The following is a 17,334-nucleotide window of genomic DNA, read 5'->3' as shown; positions in this document are numbered from 1 at the left end:
AGACGCTCTGAACCTACAGGGACCAGACAGCAGCGACACACCAGTGTGAAAGGACATGAACAGAGCTCAGAGTTTAAACTCACCTGAACATTAACAAAACACACATCCGGCTCGCTCTACTCACAAACAGACTCACCTCAAGTCTCCAAAAGCAGACAGATTGCGCACACATGCACAATGAAAAAACACACCCGACCGCCACGTCACGTGGACACTACTACAACCAGTCATTCACAAAATCATGTAGGCCCCGCCCACACAGCTGAGACTACCGCTAATGAAAAAATGAATGAATCAAACAAACCTCCGCTTGTCACATGGACCAAGGACCGGACAACCTCCACTTGTCACATGATCAAGGAAACCAAACGGACGAGCCCCCACTTGTCACATGATCAAGGAAACCAAACGGACGAGCCCCCACTTGTCACAACCCGGCTCTGAGGTGGTGACCAGAATGGAGACGGAGGTGGTGAAAAAGTAACAGGATTTATTAAGTAAATTAACAATAACAAAAACACAAAATTGCCGAGAAACGCCAGCCAGGAGGAGCAGGGCAGAGCAGGACCAGACCAGACAGCCAGCCAGCAGCACCGAGACCAGACCAGAGAGACAACCAGAGAGCCCGAGAACCAGAGAGCCAGAGAGCCAATGATCATCACGGGCGAGCTGCCTATATAGTCAGGCCTGGACCGCCACAGGTGCCACCAATCATGCCATCGCCGTCTGCAAAAGAGAACTGACAGTGCCCCTAGTGCCCGAAAGGTGCGGGGCCGTCACACATGACTAAATAGAAATAGTCCATTTTTGTTATAGTTACTTCCGGCGGTTCTAGCTCTAGCTGTGGTTCTATATTCAGGGTTCATATGGGTGCTTGAAATCCTTGAAAATCCTTAAAATTCAATGTTGTGTTTTCAAGATCTGAAAAGTGCTTCAATTTTAGTTTAAGTGCTCGAAAGTTCTTGCGATTATGACTCTGTGATGTTATTCATTTATTTATTTATTTTTAAGATTAACTCAAGCCAAAACTACTTACAGAGAGGTGATACTGTACATTTTGAAAAATAAAAGTTTATGACAAAAAATAAAATTTCCGGGTCCTCTCGGGTTGACTCCAGATTCATTTTTATCTCTCGTTCGGTTCGAGTGTGTCTGAAGAACACCAAGTGGCCTCCCTTTTTTGGGGTAAAACTTTGTTTTCTCCTTTAATTTCTACACTTTTTGCTGTTATGAAACATAATTTTAGATGTTTATAGCATAATACAATGTACGTCACTGTGATAAAAAGTGAAAAAACGAATCCTGCATATATGTATTCCTGTAGATATGTATTTGACCCCAGTGTTAAGGTGCTGTGCTGGAAAAATCTAAAAATGACCCTGAAAAGTACTTGAATTTGACCTTGAAAAATGTGTACGAACCCTGCGTATTGTGTGATAAACATGTATGTACAGATGGAAAACATGTGGCCTCAGATCAAATGGTCTACATTTTTAATGAAAAGAAAACTCTTGCCTTATATTTGGAAATTGAGAGTAGGTGTGCTTGAAAGTATTTAATTCCTTTAGTTCATCAGTAGCACAAGTCATCGTTTAATTATTATGAGATAACAGCTTTTATTCTGTCATGACAACATGCATGTCATTATATCAAGGATAGATAGATAGATAGATAGATAGATAGATAGATAGATAGATAGATAGATAGATAGATAGATAGATAGATAGATAGATAGATAGATAGATAGATAGATAGATAGCCTCTCCTTAAATACCAACTGTAGTGAATATTATATATTGTGTCTTCTAACAGAAAAGTTGAAATAATTAACACAGTTTCACAAGAAAATAAACTTTATCTTGACTTTATGGTCATTCTCTGCTTCTGTACATATTCGTGACCTGAAGGTTAAAGAAAAATCACTCATTTGGGATCAGTATAGCCCACTCATGTCAGCCGTGTCTAAATATCAGTGGGTGTGCACGTTGTTTTCGCTCTTTAATATTACCATTGGCTGCTTTCCATGCAACATGTTTTGATTGACATTTTTCTTGCCGAGCCCCTGAAAAAAGCCCATTTGATGTGATGCAAATGACATGTTTTTATTTGCATGATATATTTTCCAGATCTTGTGCAGATGTTTACTTCATGCTCTCTGGGGGATTTCTGAGTAGGTATGAAAAACTGACTGTCGGCATATTTAATATAAATACACTGGTATATGTATTTGACTTGACTCAGTATAAACAAATAAATCATCAGGTCTTTTCAAAGCAGTGTTCATACACCTACACTGTTTCCTTTCTTTCTTTTTCCTCCTCTGTGTCTCCAGTTGCCAAATCTTCTTTCTCTTTGGATGTTTTTGTGAGGAGGAGCATCTTTCTCTCCCTCTCAGAGCAAATCCCCTATTGATCCATTCTCCTCCCGCTCGCTCTCTCACTCCCTCTCGCTCTACCACTCTCTCACTGTCTCTCTCTCTCTCTCTCTTTGCCGGGTGTTTTCCGCCGGTTCAGGAGGAACTCCGCTCAGTTTTGTGTCTCTGTGACTCACGGCTGCTGAGGATGGACGCTCGGATCTTCACCCTGCACGTCCTGACGCTCTGCTGCCTCCTTCACGGTAAGAACACACACTCACGCACACACACATCAGACACATCAATTTGTCATGTCATCAGTTCAGTGACTCATTCTGTTCATTCATTCAGCATAGCAATGGATAGGTTAGAATAAACTATGTAAGATTAATAACAGTCCTCATTAATGTCATAGTTTCTTATATAGATACAGAAGAGTATCATATTTATTCATTTAAAGGATAGAAGTCTGAAAGAAAGTCCAAAGTATTTACAACATAAGATGCCATGACAGAAAAATTTAAATCACACTTTAAGGTACATAACTTTACAAAGATGCTCTTTATTTATTTTGCTTTTTTATTTTGATAATGTAAAGTACAGTCAACAATTCTCTGAAATACTAAGTAAAAAAATATCATTAATTAACCCATAAAGACCCCGTGCTACTTTTGTGGCAGTGCCAAAATACTTTTTTTCTCTATATTTAACTCTTCTTAAGTGATTTATCACCATTTATTACAATATTACCCTCTTTATTTGGCATTTTTTAAGGTGTAAATCATGTGTTTTCGTATATTTAATTTACTGATCATGAAGATGTTCATAAAAGCTCAGATTAATGTTGAGGGTTATTAAATCAGAAACCGAGAGAATGGAAGAAGTGACTTTTTCAGTCAAATATGTCATTGACTGAAAATAAACCCAGTGTGTCCATCCACTGTCATTTATTAAACTACATAGGTTTTACTGGTGAATCAATGTTGTAGAAGATGACGGTGTTTCCACGTTCACTACAAAGCCTCTGAACGTCCAAATGGGTCATATCTGATGACCATGAAAAGATGACAAACTGTATTTACACAAATTATTTACACATATTCATCAAATAAGTGGATCACTAGTTGTTACTCATTTTAGGTCAGTAGATGCTTTAGGTGGACGTTTGGGTCTTCATGGGTTAAAGTCTGATTCTGTCTGTTTTTGAGATTAGATTAATTGAAATTATACAGACCATGAATTACTGTACTTTAAATTTTTGGACTTGGCAGATATTCTGTGGTGTATTAGTAAGCAAATACATATTATTTAACATTGTGGATTAGAGTCACACACTGTTTTACACTCTTATTAACACTAAACTTCAACCTGTTGGATTGGGTGTTTGTTTCAAAATGTGCTTTAGTTTCCTTTTCATGACCAGTTTCTATGTTTTATGAAGGGACAAGGTCCTTTTAGTTGCATATCTGTGTTTATGATTACCTTCTGTACTGGACTAACATTTTTTAATTTTTTATTTCTGGAAATGAGAGCGCTGAAAAGCAGCTGCTTTCAGGTGTTGCCAGCACAGAGGTTACATCAATCGGAAACATTTCAAGTTTGAGTTTCACCGTGTTTTATCGTTGTGTGTCAATACTTTAATTGAATTCACACTGTTGCAGGGTCTCTGCAGGGTGTATATCAGCGTCGTCTTTACAAGGAGCTGATGAAGAATTACAACCCACTGGAACGACCGGTCAGCAACGACTCCCACAGCCTGACCGTCCACTTCAGCTTCAGCCTCTTGCAGATCATGGATGTGGTGAGTAAACACGCACACACCCATGCACTGATCAGTGCTTTTGTGTATTTTTGACACTTAACCCTTTAACCTTTGAGACTTTATTTCAATGATGTTGTGACTTTGTAACTGTAGAAATGTCATAAAAGCTGCTTTGAGTATGTGTTTGTGTTCCTTCTCTTCAGTGGTTTTGCTTTACTGTGTGTTTTAGGGTCAAAACAGGGTGGAAAAACCGAAAAAGACAAACAGACGAATTGAAGTTTTACAGGTTTTTACCAAATAAGGCTCTCAGAATGTACATCAATAAGAGATTTAGGATGTTGAACATGAAATGTGAACTGGAACGCACTGAATAACAAGTACTATTTGATTTTTGTCCCTGTAGTTTTTGTTTTGGGCTCCTTTTTCTAAAGCAGTCCAACTGCTTTTTGGCCCCTGATTCAACTCCAAAAAGCAGGTACATTGTAAAAAGTCAGTAAAAACACAGTAAAAAAAAAATAAAATAACGGAAACTCACTATAACGCTGTACACAACAGTTAAAACATAAAATGACAAGGAAAATGGTGTAAAGAAAAAAAAAAAAAAAAGAAGCCCAAAAATGTATTTTTCTAGCAGGTGAACATACGTGACTGAATAAGTATTTAGGCTCAGTAGTTTTGATTTTGGGCTCTTTTTTTCTGAATCAATCCAGCTGCTTTTTGACACCTAGTTCAGCTCCAAAAAGCAGTTACACAGTCAAAACTCAGTAAAAACACATGGACAATTTGGTATGGTATTTCTATTGCATTCTATTTACTTGTGTTTTGATTTGTAGGGTCCTATGTCAGGGAATGTTTTTGTTTTTTGTGGAAAAATGAAAATATCTCAATAAAAAGAAAGAAAGAAAGAAAGAAATGAAAATCACGAAAGCTGCAAACAACAGTAAAAACAAAAAAATGACAAGAAAACGGTGTAAAAAAGCCGATGGCAAGTTGGTCTCACTCACTGCTCTGTCCCCCCCCCCCCCCCCCCCCCCCCCCGCCCCATTACACAGGTGACAAGGGCTGCACTGAGCATGCCCAGATGTCTATTGAGAGTGCAAGGTCTATTCTATCAGCACTTTTTGAAATTTTTCTTATTGAGCAAACGCTTGAATTTTTATGAATATTAAAAATTAATCATACATTCAGAATGCTCACCACAGACACATCAGGGTTTAAAGGGATAATGTTGTTTCTCTGGTGGAGTGACAGAACACAGTCAACCTGTGAAAGAATCTTTACAAGACATACCACAAATAATTTTCCAGCGCTGTGACTCCAGATTTTGTCAATGTTGAAAAAGCAGGATTTCGGTGTAAGTGTGGAATGAAACTAACTTCACCTGGGAGATCTAGACCAGACCAGCCAACTGGAAAGAAGACCAGCTCATCTGGAAACATAAAATATAATCTTTAAAAAATATATAATATATGAAACTTAGGTGCAATGAGGTGCAGCAGCAGCTGAACTGATACAAGCTGATAAAACCCACCAGAGAGTATCGAGGCTCCGACAGGGTCTGACTGACACTGATGGAGGAGAAAACACTTATTAAATGGTTCCAGGTCACAGAGATGGAACTCAACTTTTAGCCCGGAACTTAAATACAGATATGAGATACACTGATATATATAGAAAAATATTGGGACACATCACACCTACCACTTATAGACTTTCTCCATTTTCTCTCATTTGATGAAAATGTTCACATGGGCTTTTAATTCAAGATTCAAAGCGTTTATTATCATGTGTAGAGTAAAGAAACAGGTTTCCTTTTACAATGAAAATCTTACTGTGCTGTCTACACTGAATGCCAGAAAAGAAGATCATAAAAATATAAGAATATAAACTACTATTACAAAGCAAAAATAAAATAATTTAAAATAAAATGAAATAAATATGATACATGTAAAAATCCCTATATGTTTTCAGTTTAAAGGCTGATTTTTCTTCCTGAGCGAGAGTTGAAGAATCCAGATCGTTTCCTGTAGTTTAAACTGATTATGTTTTTTTTTTCTTTTTTGCTTTATGGTTGTCATTAGAGTCATATGAAAAATCAACATTTTCAACTGAGTGAAGCATTTGGAAACATAGATAACAATGTAAATACAATTATCCCTAAATGTAATGATAGTTTATCACAGCATGAAATTATAATGTAGCATTTGGTATCATCATGTCCTTGTCCAGCCTTATTTTAGTGATGAAACACCTGAATTCTGTGTCCACTACAGTTGTCCATACAGTGTGCTGTCCGTCTTGTACTACTTTAAATTCCCCTCCACCACATTTCAGAGGGAGAAAAATCTCACTTCACTATCTATTCCTATTTATCTGACAGCTTTATAACAATCTTTTCAAATGTGACACATTGTTAAAGATTAAATCAGTGAATTCCAACCTTTTTGATGTCTCGCTAAGCTCAGTGTGTATCTGCGCTCTCATTTCAGATGTCTATGTGTTGTTAATGGCTCCAACAAATTGTATTTTTTCTTTCTAAACTTCTCACATGGTTTCATTTCAGTCAGCGATTCTATCCACACTCCACTGTGACGAAGTCCACAAACTGAAAACAAACTAGTGCAGCAAAAATGACTTTATTTTTCTTCCATGCCTCATAAATGATGTGATGAGCCCATAGATTTCTCTGGTGTCTCCGAATATAAAGTAGAAATAGAGAGTTCTAACTCGCCCCACCTTTTGTACAACACAGATGACACTATTAATCATCAAATGATGTCTGAGACAAATGTGTATATTTGTCATTTTGCTGCTGATACTCATGTTCTTTAACATAAATGGGATTATTCATGCCTAACTTTTACTTGTATTGAATAATTTCTTTATTGGTACTTATTGGTAAAGGGCCTAAATACCTCTAAAAGTGCTAATTAATGTGCCATCCAAGTTGAACAAACATAATATCATTCTTTTATCCTCAATAAATCACCTTGTCTCCTTTATTAAAGTCCAACTCTTCAACCTCCTGTCTAGAACCTCATCACCCTCCACCACCTCAGCTGCACCATCACAATATGATGTTTTGTGATTAGTATTTGCTGAAATAACCGATGCTGACACAAAAAATGTAAAGACATGAGCCAGCAGGCTGTTAACCCTTGATAGGTTATAGGTCAAAATTTCAACCCTAGTGTGTTATTGGAGGACATAACAAGAATCTATTACTTTTGTGGAATTTTTCTAAAATTTTTTGTTGTTATGTAGAAAATCAAGGTCAAAAAAGTTACCATATTTGGCTCCTTACCCAGAAGTGGCAAAAAAATGGTAAAAATCCAAGAAATAAATATAAAAAATATGAGAAAAACACATGTAAGGTGTAAAGAACATGTATTTTAGAACATTAGACCAACATAAGTGCTGATCCAGACACCTGTCAATATCCACATTATCCCTTTGAACATCATTCCTTACATTAGTACCATTACTTCATGGTACCTAACATAGCAGGTACACTCACTGTTCATGCAGAGGTGGACCTTACAGACACTGTAGACCACACTGGACCTGAGATTGGTGACTCACTGTCCTCACTGGAACTGCTGGTGTCACTGTCTTTTTGTGGAAATTACTAAAATAGTCACTTGCCCAATAAAGGGTTAACCCATAAAGACCCAAATATACACTGGTGATCAAAACCATCCACTGATGTACAATGTTTAGTACCTGTTGACCCACTAATCCTATGAATACATGTAAATAATTGGTGTAAATGCAGTTTGTCATCTTCATGGTCATCAGAAATGACCCATTTGGATGTCTAGAGGCTCTGTAGTGAACGTGGAAACACCGTCATCTTCTACAACATTAATTCACCAGTAAAACCCATGGCGTTGGATCAATGACAGTGGATGGACACACTGGGTTTATGTTCAGTTAGTGATATATTTTACTGAAAAAGTCCATTTTTCTTCAGTTTTCTCCATTTTTGAATTAATAATGCTCAAATGTTATCTCAGCATGATGATTTAAGTTACATGCTCAGTCAATGAAATATAGAAAAATGCCCAATTTTCACTTAAAATGCAAAATTGAAAGGATGATGTTATAATAAATTATGATAAATCACTCAAGAGAAGTTAAATAGAGTGAAAAAAATAATTTGGGAACTGCCACAAAAGTAGCACTGGGTCTTTATGGGTTAAACTGAGACTCTTTCTCAATATTTATGATTCACCTGAAAACCTCGATCCTTCTAGTTTGACTCTTAAACTTTTTTAAGCACCTGAAAGATTTATGAGGATCATTGTGGGGTATCTTCAACTATAGTCCGACCTGCAGCGAAGTAACCTTACCTAAGTCAAACTTGACTGCATTTGAGTAAGTACAGTCGCAAATTTCACATATTTGTTGCAATATTTCTAAAAAATCTATGTTCCAGAATAAAATATCACTATTTATGATTCTACAATCCACAGATACATATATACAGTCCTGTGGAAATGTCTTAGTCTGCCTTTAGCTTTATTGTTTTTGCAGAGTTGAATTGAGCATACATACTTATTTCTCAGTCTCTTTTCTTCAGATACAACATGAAAGTACAATATATGTTTGATACGTGTACAGCCTTAAAAGACACAGAAAAGTCAACTGAATGAGTTCTAAAGGTTAAAGTCATTATTTAGTGTGACCCTTGACCCCATAACAAGAGACAGCACTAACTATGAGAAACATCTGAAATGTGTTGAATGAAACCTGGTATAAAACATCAAAAAAATGATGGCAGTAAATCTCATACTGTCTGAACACAAGAGTTAAAGGCATGTGAAGTACAAAAGGGGGGTGACATTAAATATGACAACTTTGATTTAAAGAAGCAGATTTTTCCCTGAAACTTTAGTTTTTACTGCTGTACATAATTCACATGTATCCAGAATGGATCTAAATACAGAGACTGACAAATGCATATGTTAAACCTAATGTCAGAGAGTAGCAGCTAAACAAACAGCATATTTCAGGTTAGATATGCTTGATTACATCATAGTACTCTATGGGAGATCGTCACTAATTGTTAAAGGTAGTTAAAGGTCATTTCATAATATTTTCTGAATAGTAAAGTTAATTCATTTCCAGATTTAAACTCTAATTTACAGTAAAATGTTTTCCATTGTGATTAAATGTTACTGGAATATTTTAGTCTCAAAGGGATAGATTGTTAAAATAATATTTTTGTTTTTTATTTTCTTCCTAGCTCTTATGGTGTGTTCAGAGCAAAATTTAGGAGCCATAGTGTTATAAATAAAGACTTCGATGAACCATCAGTTGGAGAGTAAGACCATCAATCAGCCGGGGATGCTACACAAAGGTCTTTTGCACAGTCAACCTTTCTGAAGCAAAAATATATATTTACCAACAACATTTCTTCATCAACAACATAATGTCATGACCACTAATGTCTCCTTTCAGTCACGTCTCTCAGAGATGATGCTCTTAAGTAGTTGCCAAATACTTACATATGTTGCTAATGAAATGACCTCTATGATTAGATTTATGTGCTAGACACTTAATAATAATAATAATAATAATAATAATAATAATAATAATAATAATAAGTGGTACCAGGCACAACAAACCCAGCCCCTCACACATATTTTTGCCGTTATAAGTAAATGGGAAGATTTTGAAAATTCATAAAAATGTGAACTTTGACCTACTGTTCCAAATAAAATAGATGTTTTTTATAGACATTTGAAATGTCACCCATTATAAGTAAATGAGGGGAAAAAAGATTTAAAAAATTCATAAATTGGTATGAATTCAACCAATAATTTTGCTGCTGAAGTGTTAACAAACAAACAAACGAACAAACAAACAAACAAACAAGGAATCAAACTGAATGAAAAACAATACCCCTTGCCTCCCCTGCAGGGGGCGGGGTAATAATAATAATAATAATAATAATAATAATAAATACATACATACATAGATGCATAAAGTACTTATTAATATTTAAACCAAACTACAACCTCTTTCAAATCCCAACCAAAGCACGTTTCTTACCAAAACCTAAAAGCTGTGGGAGTTATGATGCATACTTTGGCATTGTGTGTTTATTCATTATGCACTTCCAAACACCTCCCGCTTTCTGAGTAAAGTAGCAAATCTTTCAATGACAAATTACACTGAGATTACACATATCTATGTTTTGCAGGGATTTACAATGGCATAATTTTTTTCTGGGAACTGGTTGTGGATTGACAACACCAGAAAATAGTATTTATTTGTGATTTGGATAAAGCGAAATAAGCATTCAGGGCAGGCCTCCAGAGTATGAGTGTGTTACATTGGAAGCCACGATTCATAAAATACATATTTGATAAGAGGCTGTAGCAGCACAGTACTGATGTTTTGAAGTTGCACACTGAATTCGTGTACATTTGGAGTGTGCGCAGCCACCAGCTGAGTCAAAGCATCTGTGTTTTTGTATGCATACATGTGCATGTTGTCAGATAAAAGGAGTCATGCTGCCCTGCTCTCCAGCAGAGTCCATACCAGGGTTTGAGTGCCTGGATATTTCTTTTGAGAGTGTCTGTCTGGATATATCAAACAAGAAACTCTCAGACAGAATGAAAAGTGCTGCAGCAGTGGTCGTCGAATGATGATGATGTCTGTGTGTGTGTAGGTGTGTGTATGTTGTAGACAGTAGATAGATGTGAATGTCGTTTCCCCATGTCAGGAGGCAGAGTGAGTGTTTAAGTGGGTGTAAGATGAGGCAGGTTCATGGGGTTGAGGTCAACGCTCCCTGCCTGACAGTCATATTCCTCAACACTTAACCATTTTTTGGTGGAGATGGACTTGTGCACAGCGGTAAAATCAATAGAGTCAAAGGTTACACAGCTCCATGAAGTGTGAACGCTGCAAACCAGCAGAGGGAGGGGACTCTGTGAGAGACTGTTCTCAGTGTCTGTAAAAGATTCATTCACATTTCTTGTGTCAACACGATGGTTCTATGTAGACAACTGATTCAGCAGAGTAAAATGTTATTAGCCTATACTTCTGTAGTCAACAGATGTGTATAATGTCCATGTTTCTGATCCAAAACTACACATCATATCAAAGTGTCTAGGTATATTATTGCACCTTAACCACTCTTCAGCTGTGCCTCTTAGATATTAAGTTATTTTTAGATTTTGGCACTGACAGCTCTTGGCAAAGGTGAGGAAAAGATATTAGTGCCTGGTTTAATACAGAAAAAGTCAAGTTGAAAAAACACAGTGTATTCAGGGTGTCTCCTACCACTTGTTTGCTGCACCTAAATGCTTATTCATAGTACCTATGCCAAACAGAAAGGGCAACACACTTCATGTGAGAGTTTTTTACCATATCCTGCTGTCATTTGTGAAATTGAAAATTTCAACCTTACTGTGTTATTGGAGGACATAAGACTTTATTACTTTTGTGAAATTTCTCAACATTTTTTATTGTTATGTAGAAAATCAAGATCAGTGAAGTTACCATATTTGAATAAATCCAAGAAGTTAATCAAAAATACAAGAAAAAACACATGTAAGATGAAAGGAACATGTATTTTAGAACATTAGACCAACATAAGTGCTGATCCAGACACCTGTCCACATCCACATTCTCCCTTTGAACATCATTCCTTACATTAGTACCATTACTTCATGGTACCTAACAAAGCCGGTACACTCACTGTTCATGCAGAGGTGGACCTTACAGACCCTGCAGATGACATTGGACTTGAGATTATTGACTCACTGTAACTGTTGCTGTCACTGTCTTATAATGTGTGCGGAAATTACCAAAAATTGTCACTCACCCTATAAAGGTTAATCACAGTTCAGATCTGTTCATTACTGATTATTCCATGTTCCACAGTGGATATTATTTTAACAATATCTCATTAGTTATATTACATTTTCTCTATTTTCTTGAAAATGATTGTAATTTTAAAATCTGCCATAATTGTGTCTTTGTTATGATAAATGCATGAAAATGTGCTGTACACAAAGAGAAAATTCTGTATATTTAGACCAAACCACTGTCTATTCTTAAGCTAAAGCAAAGCACTTTTATTGACCAAATATTAACCATTAAAGACCCAAACATTCACCATTCAGTTCATCAAAATAATCTACTGATGTAAGTGTTTAATACCTGTTGATCCACTAATCGTATTAATACATGTAAGGAATTGGTGTAAAATACAGTTTGTCATCTTTTCATGGTCATCAAATATGACTAATTTATTTGGATGTTCAGAGGCTCCGGCATTACCATGGAAACAAAGTCATCTTCTACAACATTGATTCACCAATAAAACCCATGGAGTTGGATCAATGACAGTGGATGGAGACACTTAGGCTACGTTCAGACAGCAGGTCTTAATGCACAATTCGGATTTTTGGGGGAAATTTAATTTTTTTGTGTGCTCGTTCATATTACACATTAAATGCAACTTGTATCAGTTTTGAGTATGAACTGAATGCGACCCTGAAGTGACCCACATGCGCAAAGAGGGTCTGACGTAATACCTGACCACACAGGCACGCACTGTGTTTATGGAAGTAAACATGTTTTTCCTACCGCTCCTCCTCCTGGGACGCAGAATTGTGATGTTTGTAGCATTTCAATGACATAAAGGTCGAATAAATGCAACCTGGCCGTTGAGACTGAAGTTGCATTGCAAAATATTGAATATGTATTGGATTTAGGACCACATATGAAAGTGGCCTGGTCGGATTTGAAAAAAATCAGATTTGTGGTGATCAAACTGTCTTTAACAGATAGGATACAGGTCACATATGGGCAAAAAAATTGGACTCACATTTGCCTGCAGTCTGAACGTAGCCTTAGTTTTACATTCAGTTATTAATATTGCTGAACAATTCCCTTTTTCTTCAGTTTTCTCTGTTTTTGATATAATGACCCTCAACTTTAATCTGAGCTTTTATCGACATCTACATGATCAGAAAATTTAATTTAGGAAAATACATGATTATTACTGAAAAAATGCAAAATAAAGAAGATCCTATTACAATAAATAGGGATAAATCTTAGAAAGGTTAAATATAGAGGAAAAATCAGATACCAAACTGGAAGAAAAACTCCAAGGCACTCTCTTTAAACATTAAAATGCCTTTATTACCATGGCATGGCCATATCTAGACCTAAAAAACACTTCTACGCGTTTCAGCTTCAAGCCTTCATGAGGAAGTCAAACAGAAACTGTAGGTTCCTATATAGTGGGACCTGACCAATAGGAACTTGCCAACTGGACAGAAAGATAATGGCCTGCAGAGGGTGTCCACATGTAAAACGGCCAGCAGATGGTGTCACTGCAGGTCAAAAAGCCATATCTTTCTGCCTAGTTGGCAAGTTCCTATTGGTCAGGTCCCACTATATAGGAACCTACAGTTTCTGTTTGACTTCCTGATGAAGGCTTGAAGACAAAATGCATGGAAGTGTCTTTTAGGTCTAGATATGACCATGCCATGGTAAGAAAGGCATTTTAATGTTTAAAGAGGGTGCCATGGAATTTTTCTTCCAGTTTAGTATCTACTTTATGAATCCCTTTTTCCAAAGAGCACCTCGAATGAAGTCTTTTTTGGTCCTAGAAGCATTCCTTCCCAGGAATTTTTATAGAGGAAAAATCATTTGGGAAGTGGCACAAAAGTAGCGCTGGGTCTTTATGGTTTAAAAAAAAAAAAAAAAAAAAATACTGCAGTCTTTCAGGTGGAAAAGTCCTAGATTTGGCACCTACACTGTCCACATCAACCTCCTCCTGCCTATTGAGGAAACGCAAAAACAGACAATTAGTTCTGATGTTATACATGTGCATGGTTTGTAAAAATTTGCTACGGTAGCATTTTAATCCGGTCTGAAGTGAGAATGAGTCCGCATAAACTACAGTGTATTTTTCCTGTTAATGAGAGAAAATGTCACCAAGGGCAGAGGGGTGGCTTAAGTGTTTTTAATGGTTCTTAGACAAAAAAATGAAGCTCGGTGGCAATGAGGAAGAAGACTTATATGGTATAATTCTTGAACTTACCGAAGGTCAGTCATTTATTAAACCTGGGTAATATTTACCTTTTATGTGTTCACCTTTCGAAGACGCTCCCTCCTCCTGCAGGGCAGCCACTCGCTTACATCCCCCATCTTTTAATCCTCTCAGTACGCTCGGCTACCTAAGAATGTATTAACAGACCGGACATTCATCAAACTGACGTTATTCATATTCACCCTCCTCTCTGCTGGCCTTGTGCCATGTTTAAGATTAATTTAGAGGGATGAAAGAAACAGTGGAGTGTGGACAGACTCTTAACTGCACTGGCGCAGAGGAAGTTGAGTTCGCCTGCAAACGGAAAAAATTTGTCTGAATGTTTTATTTGATTTATTTTTTTGTTTTTTAGGATGAGAAGAACCAGGTGCTAACCACTAACATCTGGCTACAGCTGGTGAGTTTTCATTTTGGTCCATAGATTCTGCTGTTACGGATGACGACACTTGCAAGTATTAATAATAATGTGGATCTTGGTGAATCCCTTCTGAAACCTTTCTCAGTTACACCACCACATTCTGTCTGATGTCACTGTCTTCTGAAGTCTTTCCAAATGTTAGCTCTAATCCCTGCAGAACGTGCAAGTCTGTTCACACCTGGCACTAACATGTATCTACAGCCTTGTTCAGACTTTTCATTAACATGTGCCTTTAGAAATCAGGTCCCAAGCGGCCGACTGTACAGGCATCTGTTCCAAAGGGTGTATAGAGTAATCACATGCAAAATCTGATCTCAACTCCCGCTCTTTATGCAAATCAACCAGCTCATCTGTATTACTAGTGTAGATACTGAAGTTGAACAGACTGGCTTTGAAACGCTTCTATGCAAATGTTTTTCACTGCGTCGCTCAGGGGATACTGGCAATAGGGTTTTCTTACCTGTTTCTCGCTGCATGTTGATGTTGTAAACTCAGTCAGTGCATCTTAAATTTCAACACTTTGAGGAGGGTTGAATGGATATGGACACTGTTATCAGCTGATATCTGCTAATATTGGTATCAGTGTAAATCAGCATCTATCTATCTATCTATCTATCTATCTATCTATCTATCTATCTATCTATCTATCTATCTATCTATCTATCTATCTATCTATCTATCTATCTATCCATCCATCCATCCATCCATCCATCCATCCATCCATCCATCCATCCATCCATCCATCCATCCATCCATCCATCCATCCATCCATCCATCCATCCATCATCCATCCATCCATCCATCCATCCATCCATCCATCCATCCATCCATCCATCCATCCATCCACAGCTGAAGCAGATGAATTTGTGAAAAACTGCAAAAATGACACTTAAGATATTAACAATCATTGGTGTCAAAATCATTTTAATTCAGGTTCCACGTACAGACATACAGTCCAATTAAATTTCAAGTGGGTCAGAACCAGTAAAATATTATCATGATAACTTATAAATAATGACAACCCCAAATTTTCTCTTTGTTTTTTTGGTGTAAAAAAGTAAAATTACATGAAAATGTTTACATTACCAAACTATACTTTTACAAAAAATGTGAATAACCTGAACAAATATGAACCAACTGAATTGTCTTAAGAAAAGTAAATGCAATTTTACCAATATTCTGCCTGTTACTAAATGTTTTGTGCCTTTGTAAATCTGATCTGTAATGCATATGTATAAATGATAAGTCGAGACATAATATTGATAAAATTGTACTTATATTTCTTCACAAATTTCATTTTTTCAGGTTATTCACTTCTTTTTTGTTTGGATAGTTTGTAAATGTAAATATTGGCATGAATGAATGTTATTTTTTGCACTAAAACAGTTTGGAGTTGTCATTATTTATTGGCTATCATGCTATTATTGTACTGGTTCGGCCCACTTCAGATTAAATTGGGCTGAATGTGGCCCCCGGAAGAAAATGAGTTTGACACCCCTGCTGTAATGGTTAATGTAGAAAATGCAAAAAATAGTAAGGTACATTATTAATTTCTGTTTTTTTTTGTTTTTGTTTTAGCACTTAATAGTTTAATACATATAAAAGAAACAAAACCCCAAACCAAAATACATGTCAAGACAAAAGAATAATAACATCAAATAGGGCTGTGCAATTAATCGAAATTCAATTATGATTTCGATTATTAGACGCAACGATTACAAAAATTATGTAATCGAGAAAAAATGATTATTAATTTTGAGTTGTTTTAATTCACGCGCACGCAAGCTACCATGAGCTGCTCCGCCCCGCCCCCCTCTAAGCTACTGCTGCCAGCTAGCCGGCAGGTCCACCCCAAGAGGAAAGTTGTACCTAGCGGTCTGGACAAATGGCAGGAGAATCACAGCAGAAGTGCTTGGTAAACAAAAAAGGCAAGTCAGATTCAATTGTATGGAATCACTTTGGGTTTGATGAAGAAGACGAAGAGCAAAAACACATCACGTGCAAAAAGTGTTTCGTAGTTGTGTCCGCACCGACCGCTAACACAACAAACCATTTTAACCATCTAAAGTTGAACCACCGCCACCTTTATCATAATCTTATGAAAAACTAAAACACATAAAAACAACTTCGTCCGCACTGCAATCTTCAGTTTCTCTTTACGCTGCAACTCCCGTATTAACCTAACCTAACCCGTATAGCCCTAACGTACGTATTCTAGATGGCTGATGTATACAGAAGGCTTTAACTGAAACCTCATGGCACGTCACTGAATTTACTATGTTTCATACTACATTGAACATACTTGAATTTATAATTTGCACTTTACGTGAGCTTTTTTTTTTTTTTTTTTTTTTTTTTTTTAAATTGCTACAGTTCTATGGCAAGTCTATAGCAGTTTAATTCCAGTGCACTATTTATTTACAAAAGGAAACATACTTGAATTTACAGTACACTTATTTGCATTCAAAGATTTTTTTGTTTCGTACAAAAGTGAACATACTTTGTTTTAGTGGTTAAAAGCTTTATTTATGTTTAAAGAGTATATTTTACATTGTTTTGCAAGAAAAAAAATAAACAACTTTAAGGTTAACAAATAATCGTTTTTAATAATCGTGATTTCAATTATTGCTAAAATAATCGTGATTTTTTTTTTTTTCTATAATTGAGCAGCCCTAACATCAAATAACACGTGCATTGGAGAGGTAGAGACCAAAAATGCTTAT

The 17,334-nt window shown here is 36.5% G+C and overlaps 1 protein-coding gene across 1 annotated transcript in view; it reads left to right on the top strand.

Moving 5' to 3' along the window:
• The first annotated feature begins 2,509 nt into the window (after positions 1–2,509).
• LOC115421474 (neuronal acetylcholine receptor subunit alpha-7) overlaps positions 2,510–17,334 on the top strand; it is a 78,563-nt gene continuing 63,738 nt past the window's right edge. Inside the window, exons 1-3 of the mRNA XM_030137378.1 lie at positions 2,510–2,616; positions 4,015–4,154; positions 14,546–14,590. Of these exons, the coding sequence (XP_029993238.1) occupies positions 2,562–2,616; positions 4,015–4,154; positions 14,546–14,590 (240 nt within the window). The 5' untranslated portion in view covers positions 2,510–2,561. The remainder of the gene's footprint in view (positions 2,617–4,014; positions 4,155–14,545; positions 14,591–17,334) is intronic.

This window comes from Sphaeramia orbicularis, chromosome 6 (assembly GCF_902148855.1).
Source record: "Sphaeramia orbicularis chromosome 6, fSphaOr1.1, whole genome shotgun sequence".
In the NCBI taxonomy this organism is placed as follows: Eukaryota; Metazoa; Chordata; class Actinopteri; order Kurtiformes; family Apogonidae; genus Sphaeramia; species Sphaeramia orbicularis.
Note: the sequence above shows the minus strand (reverse complement) of the source record. Positions and strands in the feature narration are given on the sequence as shown.